The following is a 17,699-nucleotide window of genomic DNA, read 5'->3' on the forward strand; positions in this document are numbered from 1 at the left end:
AGTGTGCATGCGTTTCGTTTTATTGTGTGACTGTCCTCAACTCTCTCTCTCTCTCTGTTCGTGGGTGCGCGGGGCATATTATAAGTTGACTAAAATACAAAATACTGTTCGTCCACTGTGAAAATGGACAAAATATATATACAATGATTATGATTTCACTCGTATTGACAATATTACTGTCTCCTGGTATACTCCCCTTTCATAAAAGTTGATACGATGACATCTCTTGCTGGAATGGCAATTGTCATGGTAACGACAAGAATCCAGCTTCGTGATTGGCTGTTGCTATTGGAAGTTGCCATTCCAGCAAGAGTTGACATCCTACCATCTTTTTATGAAAACATTCGGGCCCGTAAGATTATAATATAATTAAAAAAAAAAAATAATGGTGATGGCTAGTAACTGATCAGTGGGAATCAGTGGGAATGCTGGGGGATGATTGTTCCAATCCATGTAGGATTCATTTAAGAGTTCATTGAATCTATTGTTGTGTGAAAATTATTTGCTTCAGAATGGTGTCCATATTCAGGTAATGTGCATTTTTGTGTGTCCAGGCGAGCATGCCTATCACTCCGTACACAGTGACGGGGCATCGAACTGCACATTTTATACTTGAATATGAGACCGTTCTGAAGCAAATAATTTTAGTAATCATATGCAACTTTTATCAAGAGTCGTAATTAATAGTGAACACATAGGGCCTACTGTACTCGCAAAATTCATTGAATAAAGCATTTAAGTAACGCCTTCCTCGTTAAAAACTTGCCGCATAACAAATACACACAATATTTGAGCCTCAAATTTCAAAAAGTGTCTTTCAAACTTTTGCGCAGTATTCAAGACAGATTCCACAGTCAGGTTTTAAGCATTTTAAACAATAGTTATTAGAGTGATAATTGTTTAAAATACTTCACACATGCGTGTTAAAATTTCATCCGCTTACATGCAGTTTTTGATGCAAAATATAGGCCTATGGTGAATACTTATTGACCAGTGGGCGGTTCCAGAGGGGGCCGCAACCGGCGCGCGCCCTCGGATCCCCTTTATTTTTCGTGAAAAGCAAAAGAAAAAAAAAAAATGAAATGAAACCCGGAAGTGCCACCAGATATATTAGTCACGCACCCCCCCCCCCCACACACACACACACTTTACAGAAATTCCTGGATCCGCCCCTGTTACAACACTTGATCACTTGTTTATGCCTCCGCCACGAAGTGTCGCCGGTGGCATTATGTTTCCGGGTTGTCCGTCCGTCCGTCCGTCCTTCCGTCCGTCCATCCGTCCGTCCTTCCTTCCTTCCTTCCGTCCGTCCGTCCGTCCGTCCGTAATCAATTTTGTGGACAGCGTATCTAAAAAAACTGTTAGAGGTATCCTAATTCATTGTTGTGTAATCTTTCAAAAAAAGATGTCACAAAACTTCAACGGTTGCAAAATTCTGCTGCCGATTGTTAACTTTTACTAATAAGTTTGATTCCATGTCACCAGTTCTCCGTTCCTTACATTGGTTACCTGTAGAAAAAAGGATTATTTTCAAGATTCTGTTATTAGTACATCATTCAGTTCATTCCTTTTTCCCCAATATACATAAGTAATTCTGTTCAAAAATACATTCCGGCACGAAGGCTACGTTTCATCATCAGATGCATTTTTACTCCAAACACCCAGAGTAAAACATGGGTATGGTGATCGTGCTTTTTCCGTTATGGGACCGAAATTGTGGAATCAGTTACCTCTTCAGTTAAGGGAACTGTCATCCACAGAGTCATTCAAATCCAAACTTAAAACTTATCTGTTCCTTTCATACTGAGGACTGTAATTGCTGTATGTCCATTAATATTAGATCAATATTGTATTTTTAATTGGTTTATGTTTTATTCTTTATTTGGTATATATTTGTTTTTGTTTACCAGTTAAGGGAACTGTCATCCACAGAGTCATTCAAATCCAAACTTAAAACTTATCTTGTTCCTTTCATACTGAGGGACTGTAATTGCTGTATGTCATTAATATTGGATCAATATTGTATTTTTAATTGGTATATGTTTTATTCTATTATTTGTTATGTATTTGTTTTTGGTTTACCATTTTCTTATTTGTTGTATATGCATGTAAATATATGATATCTTTTCATTTTGAAGCGCCATGAGCACTGAAAAGTGGACCTGTGCGCTATACAAGGTAGCCACTATTATTATTAATTATCATTATTAATGAAACTTGGCATGTATATGTATGAGTGGGTGAAGTTGTGCCTATCAACTTTTGGGTGCACATGCTCAAGGTCAAAGGTCAAATGTCAAGGTCAAATGCTCAGAATTATACTATTTCCCCTAATATCTCTGCCAATGCCTGGAGGTATTTTTCTTGAAAACTTGGTGTATACATGAACTACCAAATAAAGATTCCCGAGAGAGAGTTTTTGGGTCATGAGGTCAAAGGTCAAGTGAAAATGTTAAAATTTCACTTTTTTCCCATATCTCACAGATATTTCAAGGTATCTTCATGGCACTTAGTATATATGCATGTACTGACTGGCAGTGATCAAGGGGTCATCGGTCAAGAGTCAGGGGTCAAAGGTCGAGGTCAACTCATCAAAATGCCATTATTTCCCTCTTACCTATGCAATGCCAGCAGGATTTTTTTTCTTGAAAACTTAGTGTATGCATTACCCCAATACAGATTCTCTGGGAAGTTTTCTTGTCAAAAGTCAAGGGCCAAAAGGTCAAAGGTCAAGTGAAAGTGTTAAAATCTTATAAAAGGGTCAAAAGTTTGGGTACAAACCCCCCAAATACCTGCCACTCTTATTAGACAGTGTAGTCATTCATCCAAATAAACCTTGTTCAAGGAAAACAAACATTCAATGCATGTGTGACAAACCTGTCATTTTAATATTTTGCCAGTTATGTGAAACTGTCATCACACATTGTCAAGGCATTGCGCTATAGACCTATTCGGAGAACCATGCATTATGGCGGCGGCATACCAGTCGCCATGTAGCGACATTTCTAGTTCACAAATAAATCATGACAACGTGTTTGTTTTATATACTGCAGCCATCTTCATCTTTTGCTCTCAGCATTTTCATATCCGATGGGGGGCCGGGGGTGGAATGCATAGGCCCTATGGATTAAAAATGTGGTATCCCGGATCCCAGGCAGGGCTTGTTCTCTTCACCCGCTTACGGTATACAATTGTAATTTTCTTTTTCCTTGAAGGCTTGAATGGCGCGGTAGGAAACCCAATGCTTTTGTTTTACCCTGGCCTCGACTGCGATGCGGCCCGCCCTTTTAAGGCTTAATTCTTTAAAAGTTTTCTTTATTTTCGCTTTGCTCTTTGATGATAGCATCAAGTACAAGTGGAACAATAATGCATGAATAGTAGAGACTTTAATACGAGCGATCGATCGATAAGCCGGGGTGCGCGCGCGACATAGAAACGTGTGACACGCGCCGAAGAGACTTGATTTGTACATTTTACTTGTTGCTTGTCTCGCTTGTTCTATATAACGGTTAAATCTAGAGATCGCTGTCTGGTGTATAATTGTAGCGTCATTGTTTCCATGGTATGGCCTCTGCTTGTTTCAATTGGTACTTCTAATTCTGCATCTGTTTTGACATACTCTAAGCAGTGCGGTGCGTGAGCGCTCAGGATCAGCTCTTCGTGTCGATCAGGTCAACGTCCATCATCCTGCGCAATCATGCCGAAGCGTTCCCGACAAGTCCCAGGGTCTTGATCCGCAGAGTGGGAAATGGCTCCGCGCCAACGTGGTGTCCAGAGGAAAGCGACTCAATCACTGTGAAGTAAGTGTATAAATACGACTTAACCCGTTAAGGACGGTTTTGATTTTTGCTAGTGTTACAACACACATTTGCCGTAGACACCTACTACTAGTACCCGAGTACAGTATACTCGGGACTCGTTTTAAGTCAAATGATATTTGATGCTTGTAACGTTAACAAAAATGTTTTAGGCCTAACACTGTAACAGTAGGACCTACTTTTATTAGTCGCTTCCGGGCTAATATAATGTACCGTTAGATTTTTGTGAAATTTGTGAAATAATAACGCCGAATAACGGCAGCCGAACAGGGTTTTTTAAATTGTATTATTAGTTTTGTTTGTTTATACCGGTACGAACTTCAGTGCTTCATGCAGATGCATGCAATGTAACGCGACGCGATGCGATCACATACGCTCGCGTCGTCCTTCTATTTTCTAAAACATGAGCCATCTGAGGTCTAAACCCATAACGTTAGTTGTTGTTTTTACATGTATAAACTCTTAGTTGTGCATGATAAGGCACGGTGTCATTAATTGTAAATAAATTTTTGCATGCCATACTCATCCGTTTATTGAATTTTACGTTCCCCGGTACAAAAAAAAAAAAAAAAAAAAAAAAAAAAAAAAAAACACCGTATAGGTGGTCCGTACCTCGTCATATTCTGGTGAAAAAATTTGATTGTAATGTGCGATACACTTACAGTTTCGTAAACGCTAGAACTTCAGTTTATCATAAAGTATTCCTATTAGTGCTTCCCGATTTATCTTGCAGCTAGCACTAAACTCTAACATTAACGTTTTATAAATCATAGGTCTAGAATAAATCAGTAACTAACCTACCAAGAACAGCGTAGAATTCAACGCTGCCCTGGTGTCCAACTAACTTCACTCACTTTACGTTCATCCTGTCATTTTTGTGAAAATTTGGTAGAATGTGGAGTGTGGACGGTGAAATTCAAGATATATTTAACGTTAAGCGGATACGATACTGCATTAGCGCCTGAATTACGAGATGTTCTTTATTTTGGATATGATAAGTACAAGTAGGCCTACATGTAATGTTACTGCATTTAAAGCGAAGAATTAATAAGAAACAAAAAAATGCAAGCTACGGGCGCGGCGCGGCGCCGCGCGAGAAGCGGCGGGTCACACTTTTGAAAAGAGGCAGCGCAGGGCCGGCCGGCCGGCCTCTAGGGGCGGCGCGGGCCGCGGGGAGCGACACTGTGGTGGTAGACTAGTCGTGTTGCTTCGTGACAGCTTTACAGTATGAGTCTAGGCCAATGACGATGTGAATTCGTCTTTCCTTCCTGTTGGTTTTGTTGGTTTTTTTTCACTATTTCTACCTACATGTATACTTTAGAATAGAATAAATAGGTCTCTATTGCAAATAACCGACTGCAATATCTTTATTACACTGCAACTCTTTTAATAACATTTGGAAAACGACAATGTAGAATTAGAAATAAAAAGGTAGAGGCGTCTTTGGAAGAAATCTAAAAAAGAAAAAGAAAAAAAAAAAAAAGACCTGAGTTAGACTTTATTTGTGCCAGACCAAGCATTGCTATGCCTATTGTAACCACATAATTTTTTTTCCAAAAACTTTTTGAACGACTAATTCCACAATTTCAAGCAATTTTAATCAAATTTGGTATACTTGAGGTATTGGGGTATTTCTAGATAAATGATGTGCAAGTCAGACTCTTGGTTTCAAGGACAAAGCATCGCCATTGTAACTGCAATTTTTCTTTTTTTAAATGACAGGAGTTTGATTGCTGGAGCAGGAGTATAATTCACCTTCAGTGATAGTTTGCAGTGTTCGTGTTGACTATCTACACTGCATTGCCTTTCAGGCTTTTCAACTGAAAAAAAAAACCAAACAAACAACCTTATTCTTTAATGAACATTTTGTGTCACAATTTAGAACTGTTAACAGTACATGCAAAACTTGGAACATTTGTGTTCTTTTCATGCATTCTCAGATGGTTGGGATACACCGCAGCGACAACTCTGTCGAAGGATGAAGTACGTGAAACAGTCCTGAAGCGGTCTCTGCGTCGAGGCTTAAAAACCTCAGACTGGCCTAATTTGGGACATCCCTGGAAACTGCAACGTGGGGACCGAGTAGCCTGGCTGAATCTTGATGGCAGTCGAGGAGACACCTTTGTTGTTGACATCAATGATGAATTCAATTGTTATGTGAGTATACCACTCCCGCTATCAAATGTATTTTTCTTTGAAGTGGAGTAATCTGTAACTAATCATCTGAGATGTTGCCTTGCAGCTATGTCAAGCAGTCTACACGTCATGTCTACTGAACATATTTTTCTATACATAATCATCTACTCATAAAGAGTGGCCCAAGAAGGAACTTAACATCTCTCCTATAAATTTCACCGAGAGCAATCATGTGATATTTGCATGTATTCTTTACTTCATCAAATTAGATTCTCTTTCCATTTTACAATAAGGTTATAATAAACTCTTATAAGTTATAGGGCATTACAGTATGATACTCTGGGATATTTGGGCCCATTTTGTGATTTATAAAATATTCCTAATTTGTTTCTTTTGCACCAGCAATTTATACTGTCTGTGGTTTATGTGGTGATGAATTTCCAACAAATAGAATCACCATCTATTTATAACTTAAAGGTAAAGCAACTTAAGTAATTTCAGCTATTGCTAATTGCTATACTGCCACACCTGTTATACATTGCACCTGTTTGCATTTGGTTTCTTTGACCAAATGAAGCCCGATAATTTACTTTTCCACAACTTTGGACGGTTACAATTGTGCTGCACAGTATCGCTTCAGTTGTGAACCCGTTTTTGTCATTCACTGTGTACATCCAGGGCTACCAAACACTGACCTAACCCTAATCCTACACCTGCTATGTACAGTATATCTCAACTTCTTCTTCTTTTTTTCACCCGGCAGGAGAGAGGCAACAGTTTCAGAACTCAATTTTCAATTAAATACCAGAATCTTTGATAATACTCTAATATTTCAATCTTTAAAAAAAAATATAAAAAAAATCATAATTTCTGCTGAGATTCAAATTTGCCACATCTCAAACGTGGCTGCCCACTGTGTAAAGCACACAGGTAATCTGATTGCACACAGACCTGGCACGTGGAGGTGTTGCTCACATGTTTCGCCAATTTTATGATATCCTGACAGTGGACTCTTTCATGAATATAATCTATGCCTAGAGTCGTCTTGAAATTTAAATTAGGGTTAGGATTAGGTTTTGGAAGAGTAACATGTAGGGTTTGTATTCAGTACCACCTGTGTATAGAATGAATGGTAAAACAGATGGGTGTATATTAGTGTTGTTGTGTTGTAATCATAAAGGCCGCTAAGTCGGTCTCGAGTAGAAAATTACTTATCCTCAGCCTTGGAATCAATCCTGAAAAAAAAAAAAAACAATGTCAGGTCGCGGCGAGGTAAAAGAAATTAAATTTTGTGAGTTTCTCGGGAACAGAATTTTTTGGAAATCATTTCTCAGTGTCGACATGTTCTCCCACCTCTCTGCAAACAAGTATAGTAGAGGCGAAATTTAAGTAGGCCTACAGCATATTCCATACCCAAATGATTTTATGTAATGGCTTTTCGGTTGGGAATTCCTCTTTGCTTGGAACACAACTTTAAACACATTGTTGATATTCCTGCTCCATTCCAATCTACAAATTTGTAGGTACTTAGTGATGATGGCAGAAAACTGGACTATGAACTGATTGCAGAAGAAACCAGGGAGCATAGACTGCTGCAAGAGGCTTTCCAGGTACAACATGGCAACAACTCAACAGAGTCTGAGTCCGAATCTTCTAGCGATGAGGAGACTGAAGAGGTAAGATACATGTACATGTATTTCCAATCCAGCTTTAAGTTAACCCACCGACTCCTGAATCTCATGATATGTGGCTTGATCACATTTATGTCAACTCACGATAGTAGAAAAGTAAAATAAGAAAGTAAAAATAATAGCTTTAAAGGACAAGTTCACCTTTATAAACATAAGGATGGAGAGAATGTAGCAATATTAGTAGAACACATCATTGAAAGTTTGAGGAAAATCAGACAATCCGTTCAAAAGTTATGAATTTTTAAAATTTTTGTGCAGCAACCGCTGGATGAGAAGACTACTGCAGTGTATGAATAACTTGCGTACAACAATATAAGGAAAATATAAAGAGAATTTCACAAAATTCCATCTTTTGAAAAAAGTACACATTCCCCTGACTCGTTACCGACAAATGTTATGGGCAATATTATTCCCCCTGCCTTTAGAAAGAGGCAAGTCAAGAGCTCTTTTATTATGCGAAAAAAGTGAAAATATGTTGAATTTTCTTTTGCATTTTCTTTATACTGTTGTACGCATATGACTCACAAGCTGTAGTAGTCTCCTCATCCAGCGGTTCCAACACAAAAATTTTAAAAATTCATAACTTTTGCATCGATTTTCCTCAAACTTTCACTGATGTGTACTACTAATATTGTTGCATTCTCTCAATCCTTATGTTTATGAAGGTGAACATGTCCTTTAAGGACAAGTTCAGCTTCATATACAATGTACATGTGGATTGAGTGAAGACAACAATGTTAGGAGAACACATCAGTGAAAGTTTAGGGGAAATCCATTCAAAAGTTACGAATTTTTAAAATATCTGTGCAATTACTGCTGGAGGAGAAGACTACTATTGTACAGTGTATGTCACATGCGTACAATGATAATAAGAAAATAAAAAGAGAATTTCACAAAACTTGACTTTTTGAATAAAGTGCACATTTCCTCAACTTGTTACTTATGTTAGGGGTAATATTATTCCTCCTGACTTCTGAAAGAGAGAAGTTTAGTGTTTGTTTATTATGTTATTATACTTCATAAATTCATAAATTTTGAACAGATTGTCAGATTTTCCTCGAAACTCTCATTGATGTGTTCAACTAATATTGCTGCATTCACTCAAGTCAACCCACATGTATATGAAGGTGAGTCTGTCAAGATTTAAAAAGAGAGAGAAAGGAAAAAAAAAAACCTCCTTCAATGTGAGCCTCTATCTTATGTTTATCATGATTCAATGAACAAGTCGATATTATGACTGTGAAAATTACCAAAAAATTCTCAAATTGATGATTCATGTGATTGAATATTTAGTATTTCTAAAGCAAAATGGACATTTTTCCCAATCCTCCTAAAAAAAATAAAAATAAAAATAAGTATTTATGTTCTTGATGTCATTTTATTTGAAATGCATTACACCTCTTTGGAAGTTTCATAAAAAACAAAAACAGAAAAGAAGAGAAATAATGTTGCCAGTTTTGATTCGGAAAATGGACACAATTCTCTATGTAATAAGCCCTTGGAGGTGATGGGTTAATTTCAACAATTCACAGACGCAGGTATGCATATGTGGGAATTTGCATAATTTTGCCAAGGGGCAAACACCAATATTTGATGACATTCTGCCAGTCAGCAGAATGGTTCTGTGATAACACTGCACTTTAGATGGAGAGCAATAAAGGCCGTGGAAAGGTGGACACCATACTTGTTGAGCAAACGCCTAAACAGTGTAGTTTCTCACGGGTAGGTGATGAAGACGCATACAGTAGAGAAAAAAAATGACAAAACTTGGAAAAGGGGGTGCTCTTTTAATGGCAAAATACTTGTTTAGGGTGGAAATAATGTTATATATTTACTTAGGGAGGGAAAATCTAGGGATCATTACTTGTTTAGGATCCATTTTGAAAGTCTATTAATGAGTATAATGGCTTCCACTTTTAAATGTCTGTTGTCACACACATTTTTAGACCAAACTGGCAATGTTCAGACATGTAGTTACAAACATACATACATGTGCACATACAGTACCACTTGTGGAAATCAAGCTATATGTTTTGAATTCATTTGATTATACTTAATAAAGAACATTGTCAGGTAATTAATATTTTCTCTTTGTTTGTTTTTTATTTTCTCTTTTCATTCAGCCTCCAGTGAAAAGACCCAGACCCACGAAGTCCCTGCAAGTGCAAAAGAAGGTAAACCTGAAGTTATGTCCCCTTTACCTCTCCTGAGCCGAGGGCTCAAGTGAGCTATTGCCTTTGTTTTTGTCCGCTTTGAGTCTTGCATACCGCGGTATTTTGTTTTTACAATGTATTTTGTTTTTCTTTTCGCATATTGATCATCTTTTCCACAACCGATGGGCACCAAAAAATATATATATTCTAAATATTTTTTGTTGTATGGTACCGCATTCCTGTTATGTAAGTGTTTACTGTAGGAATCAAAAGGCAAGGTTTCAATATTAGCTGAGTAAGCCGATATCCCACTTCTGCTTTTAATTTTAGGCTTTACTTTACAGTGTGTACATTAGGCCCCCCCCCCCCCAAAAAAAAAAAAAAAAATTGTTGTATTGGCGTAACCCGCCCGACCCTAAAAATTCCGCCGACCCTATGTTTTTTTTATTATTATTATCATTAGTATCATTATTATCATTATTATTATTATTTTTTTTTTTTGCTATCGATATCAAGTATCTTGTTGACTGCGAGCGCAATCGCAAAAAACCCGGAAGTGGAAACGGCTCTGGGGATATCGGATGTACGAGAGAGAGAGAGAGAGATCTCGCTAGCGCCTCACATAGCCTCGCTTGTCAGTACGTCTCTGTTTCCAACACGGAAGCGTACTCTTTATCTTTTAGCATTCAGACTGAAATGTATTGTGCACAGTTTTGCCATAGGTTTCTTATGTGGAGAACTTACACGAATCTGTATATGTGGGACTGTTATAGAGATCGCCGTGTGCGATGAAAAGATCGTACATATGGGTCAATTTGCATCCATCTTAAGTCAAAATAGTAAAATATGAAGTGAAAACATTCAGGATAGGGATTTCAACATCTTTAAATTCTGTGAAGGGGTATAATTCGAGTAATATCGGCCTCATAAATGATTTGTAGAATAGATGAATCGACAGGGTAATCATGTAGAAATGCACACCATGCACACCTACCATTTTCTTCCTTAATTTGTTAATGAAAACTTATTGTAGCCATCAGAAATGTCAAGATGGACCATATCTGACGGTTTCATGAAATTTCATAGTCAATTACAGAAGAAAAGTATCTAATTTTGACTCAAAAGTACGCCGATCGACGGCTGTGTCAGCGTAGCATGATGGATGATCGATTATGTGGAAGAGCGATATAACGGTGATAATCGATCGTTGTAGTCTGTGATACAGCCGCTTGTTTGGTATTTAACCACAATAATTACGTCGGCTCGAGAGTAAAATGTGGAAGAAAGAAAGTGATCTTGATGCGTCTGGTTTTTTTTTTTTTTTGATCGTTTTAGTTAAATTTCTCCTGCGTGTGACTGTATATCTGTCAACATTTTTTGCTGACTAAATGATGGACAGATAATATGTGTACAAAAATTTCAGTAAACGTAACAGATATATGAAAAAATGGGAATTATCCATCATGAATATTGCACAATCAAATGGATTTTTACTACAAAACAAAAGCAAATACTGGGGTTGCAGTTTTTGTATACATAATTTAAAAAATGAAATGGAAAAAGTAAATACTATCATAAAGACAATTACTTTCTAGTATAAGTTGAACCTATCAATTAAAAACAAATTACTATTTCAATTTCAATATTCTGTTTCTTTTTAGGTAAAATGAGCACTTTATGAGAAGTCCACAATATTAACGTTAATACATGATTGTATAACATAACAATTCACTTTTCGTAATACTATTCTCCTTAATTTATTATTTAAATTAGGCCTATAAAGTATGTAGATTACTAGAAACAAATCCCCTTTGAATTCAATTTCCTTCTCATCTTCTTTTCTCTCTCTTTCTCTCTCCTTTCTAATACCGTAATAAATAGCCTAACCTTTTTCTTCCACTTTTCCTTCAACTTCATTCTATTCCCTTCAACACTATTCAAATTAAGTTATTATCATCAACTTTTGTCATGATAAAATTAATACTTGCCACAATATTTAAAGAAAGGATCGATGTCTAAATCCTGGTATGAATGATATGTACCTTATCAATAATTTGAATAGTGATAATCATGATAGTGGCAATGAAAACAAAGAACTATCACAATACTAGCTCACTTGAGCCTTCGACTAAGGTGAGCTAACAGTAAAAAAAAAAACGAAAAAGAAAGTAGGGGCTACACGTATTGCACAAGTCAAGTTCGATATTGTTATTAAGCGGCTAATTAGAGACTACCAGAATCATTATAATCGTTGACATCGTTCTCGCGAAATCGGTGCACTACTTATCGGAGACTATGTTCGCGACCCACATACTTTTCAACTCTGATTTCTCATTTTTCTTACCTTTTCGGCTTTCTAATTCCATGAAAACTCTCTGATATGGTTCAATTTAGCATCTCCAATAGCTGCATAAAATTTTATTGACAAACGGCGAAGCGAACGGTAGGTGTGCATTTCTACATGATTACCGAACACACCACATACAGTGCTGCAGTTGTAACTGTTTACTGAGCACGAGTTTACGCGTGAAATGCAGGTAGCGAAAAAAATAAATAAATAAAAAAAATAAAATAAAATAAAAATCCGCCCGACCGACCCTATTTGAAAATCTCATGTTACGCCAGTACAACCTTCTTCTTTTTTTCTTTTTTTTTGGCCTTACTGTATATTGTTCTTGAATTCTTTGTGTCTTTATTAAATCAGGCAATGGTAGTAAATTATAATAATATAAAGGTTTTTTTCTGTGTCTATTTTTTTTTTCTTTGATTTGGATAGGCAGCAGCAATCATCGACTCGGGATTAGCAATGAGATCTCTACCAGAAGAGCGCGTTGACCCAGCCCCAGTTCAAGTGTCTGATGAAGACATATCCTTGGCCACAGCTGCACTTCGTGAACGACTTGCCCAGTCAGACAAACCATGTACATTCCCTTTGCCAGAGTGCATACATCATCCAACCGTTGAAAACGTCAACCCAACCCAAGCGCATGATGCCACTCAAGAAAGCCTGGACAGCGACCTTGCGATGGACATTTTGGAAGAATTGTCAACAGGTGTTCACGCAGACGACTCTTCCATGATTACACGCATCCAACGCCTTGAAGAAGAGAATAAGGACTTGCTCGCCAGAAACGTTGCAATGGAGGTAAAGGTGAATGAGCTAGAATCGCAGATTGAGACTCAGGAGAGAACCATGTTCAATCAGGAGGAAAGGATTAAATCTCTGGAAGATATCGTGCTCTCACTTCCCCAAAGAGACACTCGACAATCAAATCCCCCTTGCACTCCAAGGAACTGCAATCCACTAGCTCCTCGCAACGCTGACTTATCTTCAGACCACAGACGAATGGAGAAAAGAAGCACACCTCATCCAAATCGCCAGGTTGCCAGTAAGGAGAACACTCCAGACTTCATACCAGATCCAGCATACGTCCCATACCTAACCCGGGAAGTGAGGCAAAGATACATCTCCGACAGTCTGTTCATAAGTCTGATGAACTCCTCCAAGAGCCTCAACTACATAGCACGTAGGGTCTCCTCAGCTCTGTTCACCGAAGAAGAACGTCTAAATGCAAAAATCGAACCATGGGGGGACTCACCTGTCCTGGACCAAGAGAGAGTGGCAATCATGAAGGAGTTAATCATGGACATTTGTAAAGTACGTAAGGAGGACCAGCCAGCAGCCTGGAAATATGCTAAAAACACAATATACAAGCAGACGAGGGTTATGCGCCATGAGATGAAAGCAAAAAAGGTGCTTGCTTTCTGAGGAGCAAAGAAACAACTCTATGACATGCCCTTGACTGCTACATGTGTGATGGTGCAGCTCAGATTTGAAAGGTGTTCAGTTCTGATTCACGAACAAAGTAGAGCATGTACTCGTGGCTCAGTGGATAAGTGCATTACATGTACTTAAACATTCAATACAGTAGTACCATATATTTTGTCATGTCAGCAGACAAAGAGGTGGCTTGACAAGAAAATCAATTACAATATTACAATGTACATACCAATGTACTGTATTTGCCATATATTTGGGTGTGTACTTTTGTGAATTTTGGGAGTTGCTTGCTATTCACAAAATTACCAACATGCTGCAATATTTACTCCAATCCCTCTCTGATACCATCATTCCTGTCGCACCATGTGATAGTCATAGTACATGTGACTGCTACAGTATCGTTTTGACACAAGTTCAAAATCTTTACTCTGTAATTTCACTTTTTTTCCCCTGGTTCCAGATCAGGAATATAACCACTAGCAAAAATGTTTGACAGCAGCCATTCACAAAAGAAAGAAATAAATCATGCATGCGGAAATATAGCATACACAGTACCATGTTAAACCATGTCAAGTGACTATTTTTTTCTACCTTGCTTTATAGCTTCACTGCATTGATAACTTCTACAGAGACTTTCCTTACAAGCTGGAAATTTACAAAACCAAATTTTCATGTAAATTAGTAATTAATCTGTATCTCGGATGCGATCATGATTATGTGCACACACGTATATTTAGTTAGTTATTGCCAAAATCACAGTGAAGAGAGGAAGTTTTGTAATTTTTGCCCTTCACTGGCATTGGTTACACCAAATGCTCAGTGCATGTTGAGTCACTTCTATGAAAAACAAACATGTATACATCACAGGCAGACTTGGGAAAAATTGTACTGACAATCCCTGGTTTACTAGTCAGGCATCATGTCCACTCGGCCAATGAGATTGCCTGATAGCCGTTGTTGGTTCTAATTTACATTTCCATTTCTATTTCAAGACTTTGCTGGTTTCTGAGTACGTTTTGTATTTTTAATCTTGACTTGATATTATTATTGATGTATATTGGAATGCTGGTTCTTTCTGAAAATTTTCCGGAATATGTTTTCGCTTTGTATTCAATTTAAAAGTACTACATGTATTTAAAGCCTACAACACGAGATGTGATGCCAAGTGCCCAATATGAGAGAAATCCCATTTTCATATACATGTAGTAGTACAGTATATACTTTCTAATGTTGCCCAACCTCAAAAAGAAACCTTAGTTCAGTAACTAATGTGTTAAATGTGAAGTAGAGTTGTGTGAAAAACCTGCCTACACTGTTCAATAACTTCTGTGTAAGTAAAAAAAAAATACCTTACATATTACTCATGGACCCTCGAAGGATGTAGCATAATCTGAATACAGGTATTTCAACTACAGCCCTCTCATGATATTGGTTATAATTTTCAATCAAAACATGCTCTAAATTGTGATTGTAAAAATTTGATGATAACATGCAATTTCCTTCTCTAGTAGTAAAAACAGGGAGGTCACAGGTGGGACCAGTTTCCACCTCCCTGGTAAAAAGAAGCATCTCATTTCATTTAAACAAAGTGTACAGAAATAGCTGGTTAGCCCTGCATGCTGCAGACATTATGTCAGGTTTCTGCCTCGTATCCAGTGGCAGTGCTGTCAGTGGATGGATCGATCAATAGTTAATATTTAATATGTATTTAATGACAAATTATGTGAAGCAAATTATGAATTTATACAGGTTTCCAAGTTAAGCACAGAATTAAAAGGACCCTTCTTTGTGTTTGAAATGTATATAAGTTGTAGCTGTCATTTCACTTTTCAAACTACCCTCATACAAAAGTGTGGGGGGTGGGTGGAGAAAAGGGGGCAACTGCCATTGAAAGGTTAATACTTTTATTGTACCATGATACTCAATGATAGGTCTTTGACCCTTAACAAGTTGTGATCGTTTGGATTTCCCACCTAAAAGAAGTATGTTGTGATGTGTATTTCATGGTTAGTGAAATACCCTGAAAGTGTATCGAGCTGCTGAAAAGTATGGTATATCTCTTTTTTAAAACAATTTTGGCAATGTTGGTTTTGGGTTGTTGTTTTTTCTGAGCATGGTGCCCACCTTTCAATGACAGTTCCCCCCCCCCACAAGTTTTTGGAAGACTTTTTGTTTTTCTTCTTGCTTTTTGTCTGCTGATTAGTGAGGGGGACCATGTACAGATGGGTGGGGGAAAAAGAAACCCAAACATGAATGCAACAATTGTGCATTCGTTACACTCGTAGTCCTAAGAATGGTTGTACACCAATAGGCGTACAATTATTCCAGTGCATACCGGTACCTTGATAGCAGAGACGTCCTTGAGACGCTGGACATTAAAAAACATACAGACGCAATCAACTTCTTATCATTGTACAGTGTATTAGATTTGGACATAGATTTTACTGGTACGTACATCGTGAATGTGTGAGTGATGATGTTTGTGTCCGATGTAGTATACACCCTGTATGTACTGTATTTATTAAGCGTGTGTGTGTGTATTGGTGAAGGAGTGTATGTGGGCCGTGGGTTTGGGTTGTGTGCGGATGGTTGTGTGTGGGAGAGTTGTACATTAAAACACAAGAATGTCATAGCAAGTGCATAAATGTTTAAAGTGCAAACATACATACACACGTACACTACACCCACAGAGCTACCAAGTCTCACGCATTCTGCGTGAGACTCAAGCATTTAGGGTCTGTCTCACGATCTCGCGCATGGCACCCATTTTTCGCACACATCTGAAGTCTGCAATTTGGGCCAAAAATAAGGAGCATAGCTCAAAGGATTAAAGTGATAGTTGCAATTGAAGGTATATTTCCCTTTTGCCTCTCAAAATTAGTAAAAAATAGTCACTTAAGTATGCACCAGATCGCATCATTAAGAGCTAATAATTTTAAAAAGCTCCCTACCATGGGAGGGGGACACCCTCCTCGTTCTCGTGCGCATGTGCGCGAACGCCGAGACGCCGAGTCATAAAAATCTCACTCATAAAAGTTTTTTGAACTTGGCATCTCTGCACCCACCACAATTCACAACACAATCCAGCCTCCCTTCACGTATACACACACAGCCATATCGGTGATATCTGACCGACAAGTATGTTTAATTCTGCGAAAAAATTCTCACTCATAGTATTTAGTAATGACATTTGCTGGGTCAGTTTTTTCGCTTCTTCAGCAAAATCGTGAAATAGGCCGCACTGCAGTGCGTGTGCATCCATGCGTTAACAAGCAAGGATAGGTCCTAGCTAGGGTTAGGGTTTTTGTAGGGTTAAGTAGGGTTGTACAACATTGGCCGTCAAATTAGTTGAGGGACATTAGGGAGTCCTTCCTACAGGCCCGGCCTACATACCCCGGACCCTTTAATACTGTATTTGCCGGCATATACTGCCTATACTTTATAGGCTCAAAACACATCATACCGTATTTTCCGGCATATAGGCTGCAGTATTTTTCAAAAAATTAAAATGAACAGTCGGGGTGCGGCCTTTCCGGCGGCAAAACCAAAATTAGTCTCTGCATGAGCGCGACTGAGCTGCGCAATCAACCCGGCAAATCGGGAGTAAAAACTAACACATTTATGCATGTATGGGACTACACAATAGGCAACTAAGGATGCATCCTCCTCCGAGATGAATACGAGTATAGTATACCGGTATTTGTATACTATAAACCTGCATACAACAAGCAAAGCTGCATTCCGCGTTTGTTTCACAACTTGACTTTCCTCATCAATCAGTATGTACCCTTTGTCGTTTCTATGAAATTTTAATGAGGCCAAAATAAACCTTACCGTTTCCCAATACGCTCAAGTAAAAGCGTTGTCATGCCGTAGCGCTATTATATGAGTGTGTGTTTGTCTCTCACACCTCCCCTGGTTTGCAATTGCAATGCAACGCAACGAGGAAGACCTGTAGCTAGCTGTCACGAACCTGTATGTCTAGCACTAATACCGTGCATTGTACTAGTATGACTCGACTCGCACAACACAATCAACATGATCAAAGATCGTTGTACATAATCTTCGGCACAATGAACTCAAGGAACACATAATCGTGCTACTAGAGTATTCAATGACG

The 17,699-nt window shown here is 38.1% G+C and overlaps 1 protein-coding gene and 1 long non-coding RNA gene across 2 annotated transcripts in view; one reads left to right on the plus strand and one right to left on the minus strand.

The window, feature by feature from the left end:
* Positions 1-17,699, minus strand: part of LOC139713133 (uncharacterized) — a 42,832-nt gene that overhangs the window by 12,726 nt on the left and 12,407 nt on the right. The gene's annotated exons all lie outside the window — the stretch shown is intronic.
* LOC139713132 (uncharacterized) lies at positions 4,929-14,451 on the plus strand. Its single transcript, XM_071624885.1, has 4 exons — positions 4,929-5,975; positions 7,478-7,630; positions 9,769-9,819; positions 12,575-14,451. Exons 1-4 carry the CDS (start codon positions 5,676-5,678, stop codon positions 13,565-13,567), a joined length of 1,497 nt encoding a protein of 498 aa, XP_071480986.1. The 5' UTR covers positions 4,929-5,675; the 3' UTR covers positions 13,568-14,451.

The sequence above is a fragment of the Diadema antillarum genome, unplaced genomic scaffold (genome assembly GCF_040938485.1).
Source record: "Diadema antillarum isolate AM-2024a unplaced genomic scaffold, OU_Dant_1.0 seq00001910_RagTag, whole genome shotgun sequence".
NCBI lineage: Eukaryota > Metazoa > Echinodermata > Echinoidea > Diadematoida > Diadematidae > Diadema > Diadema antillarum.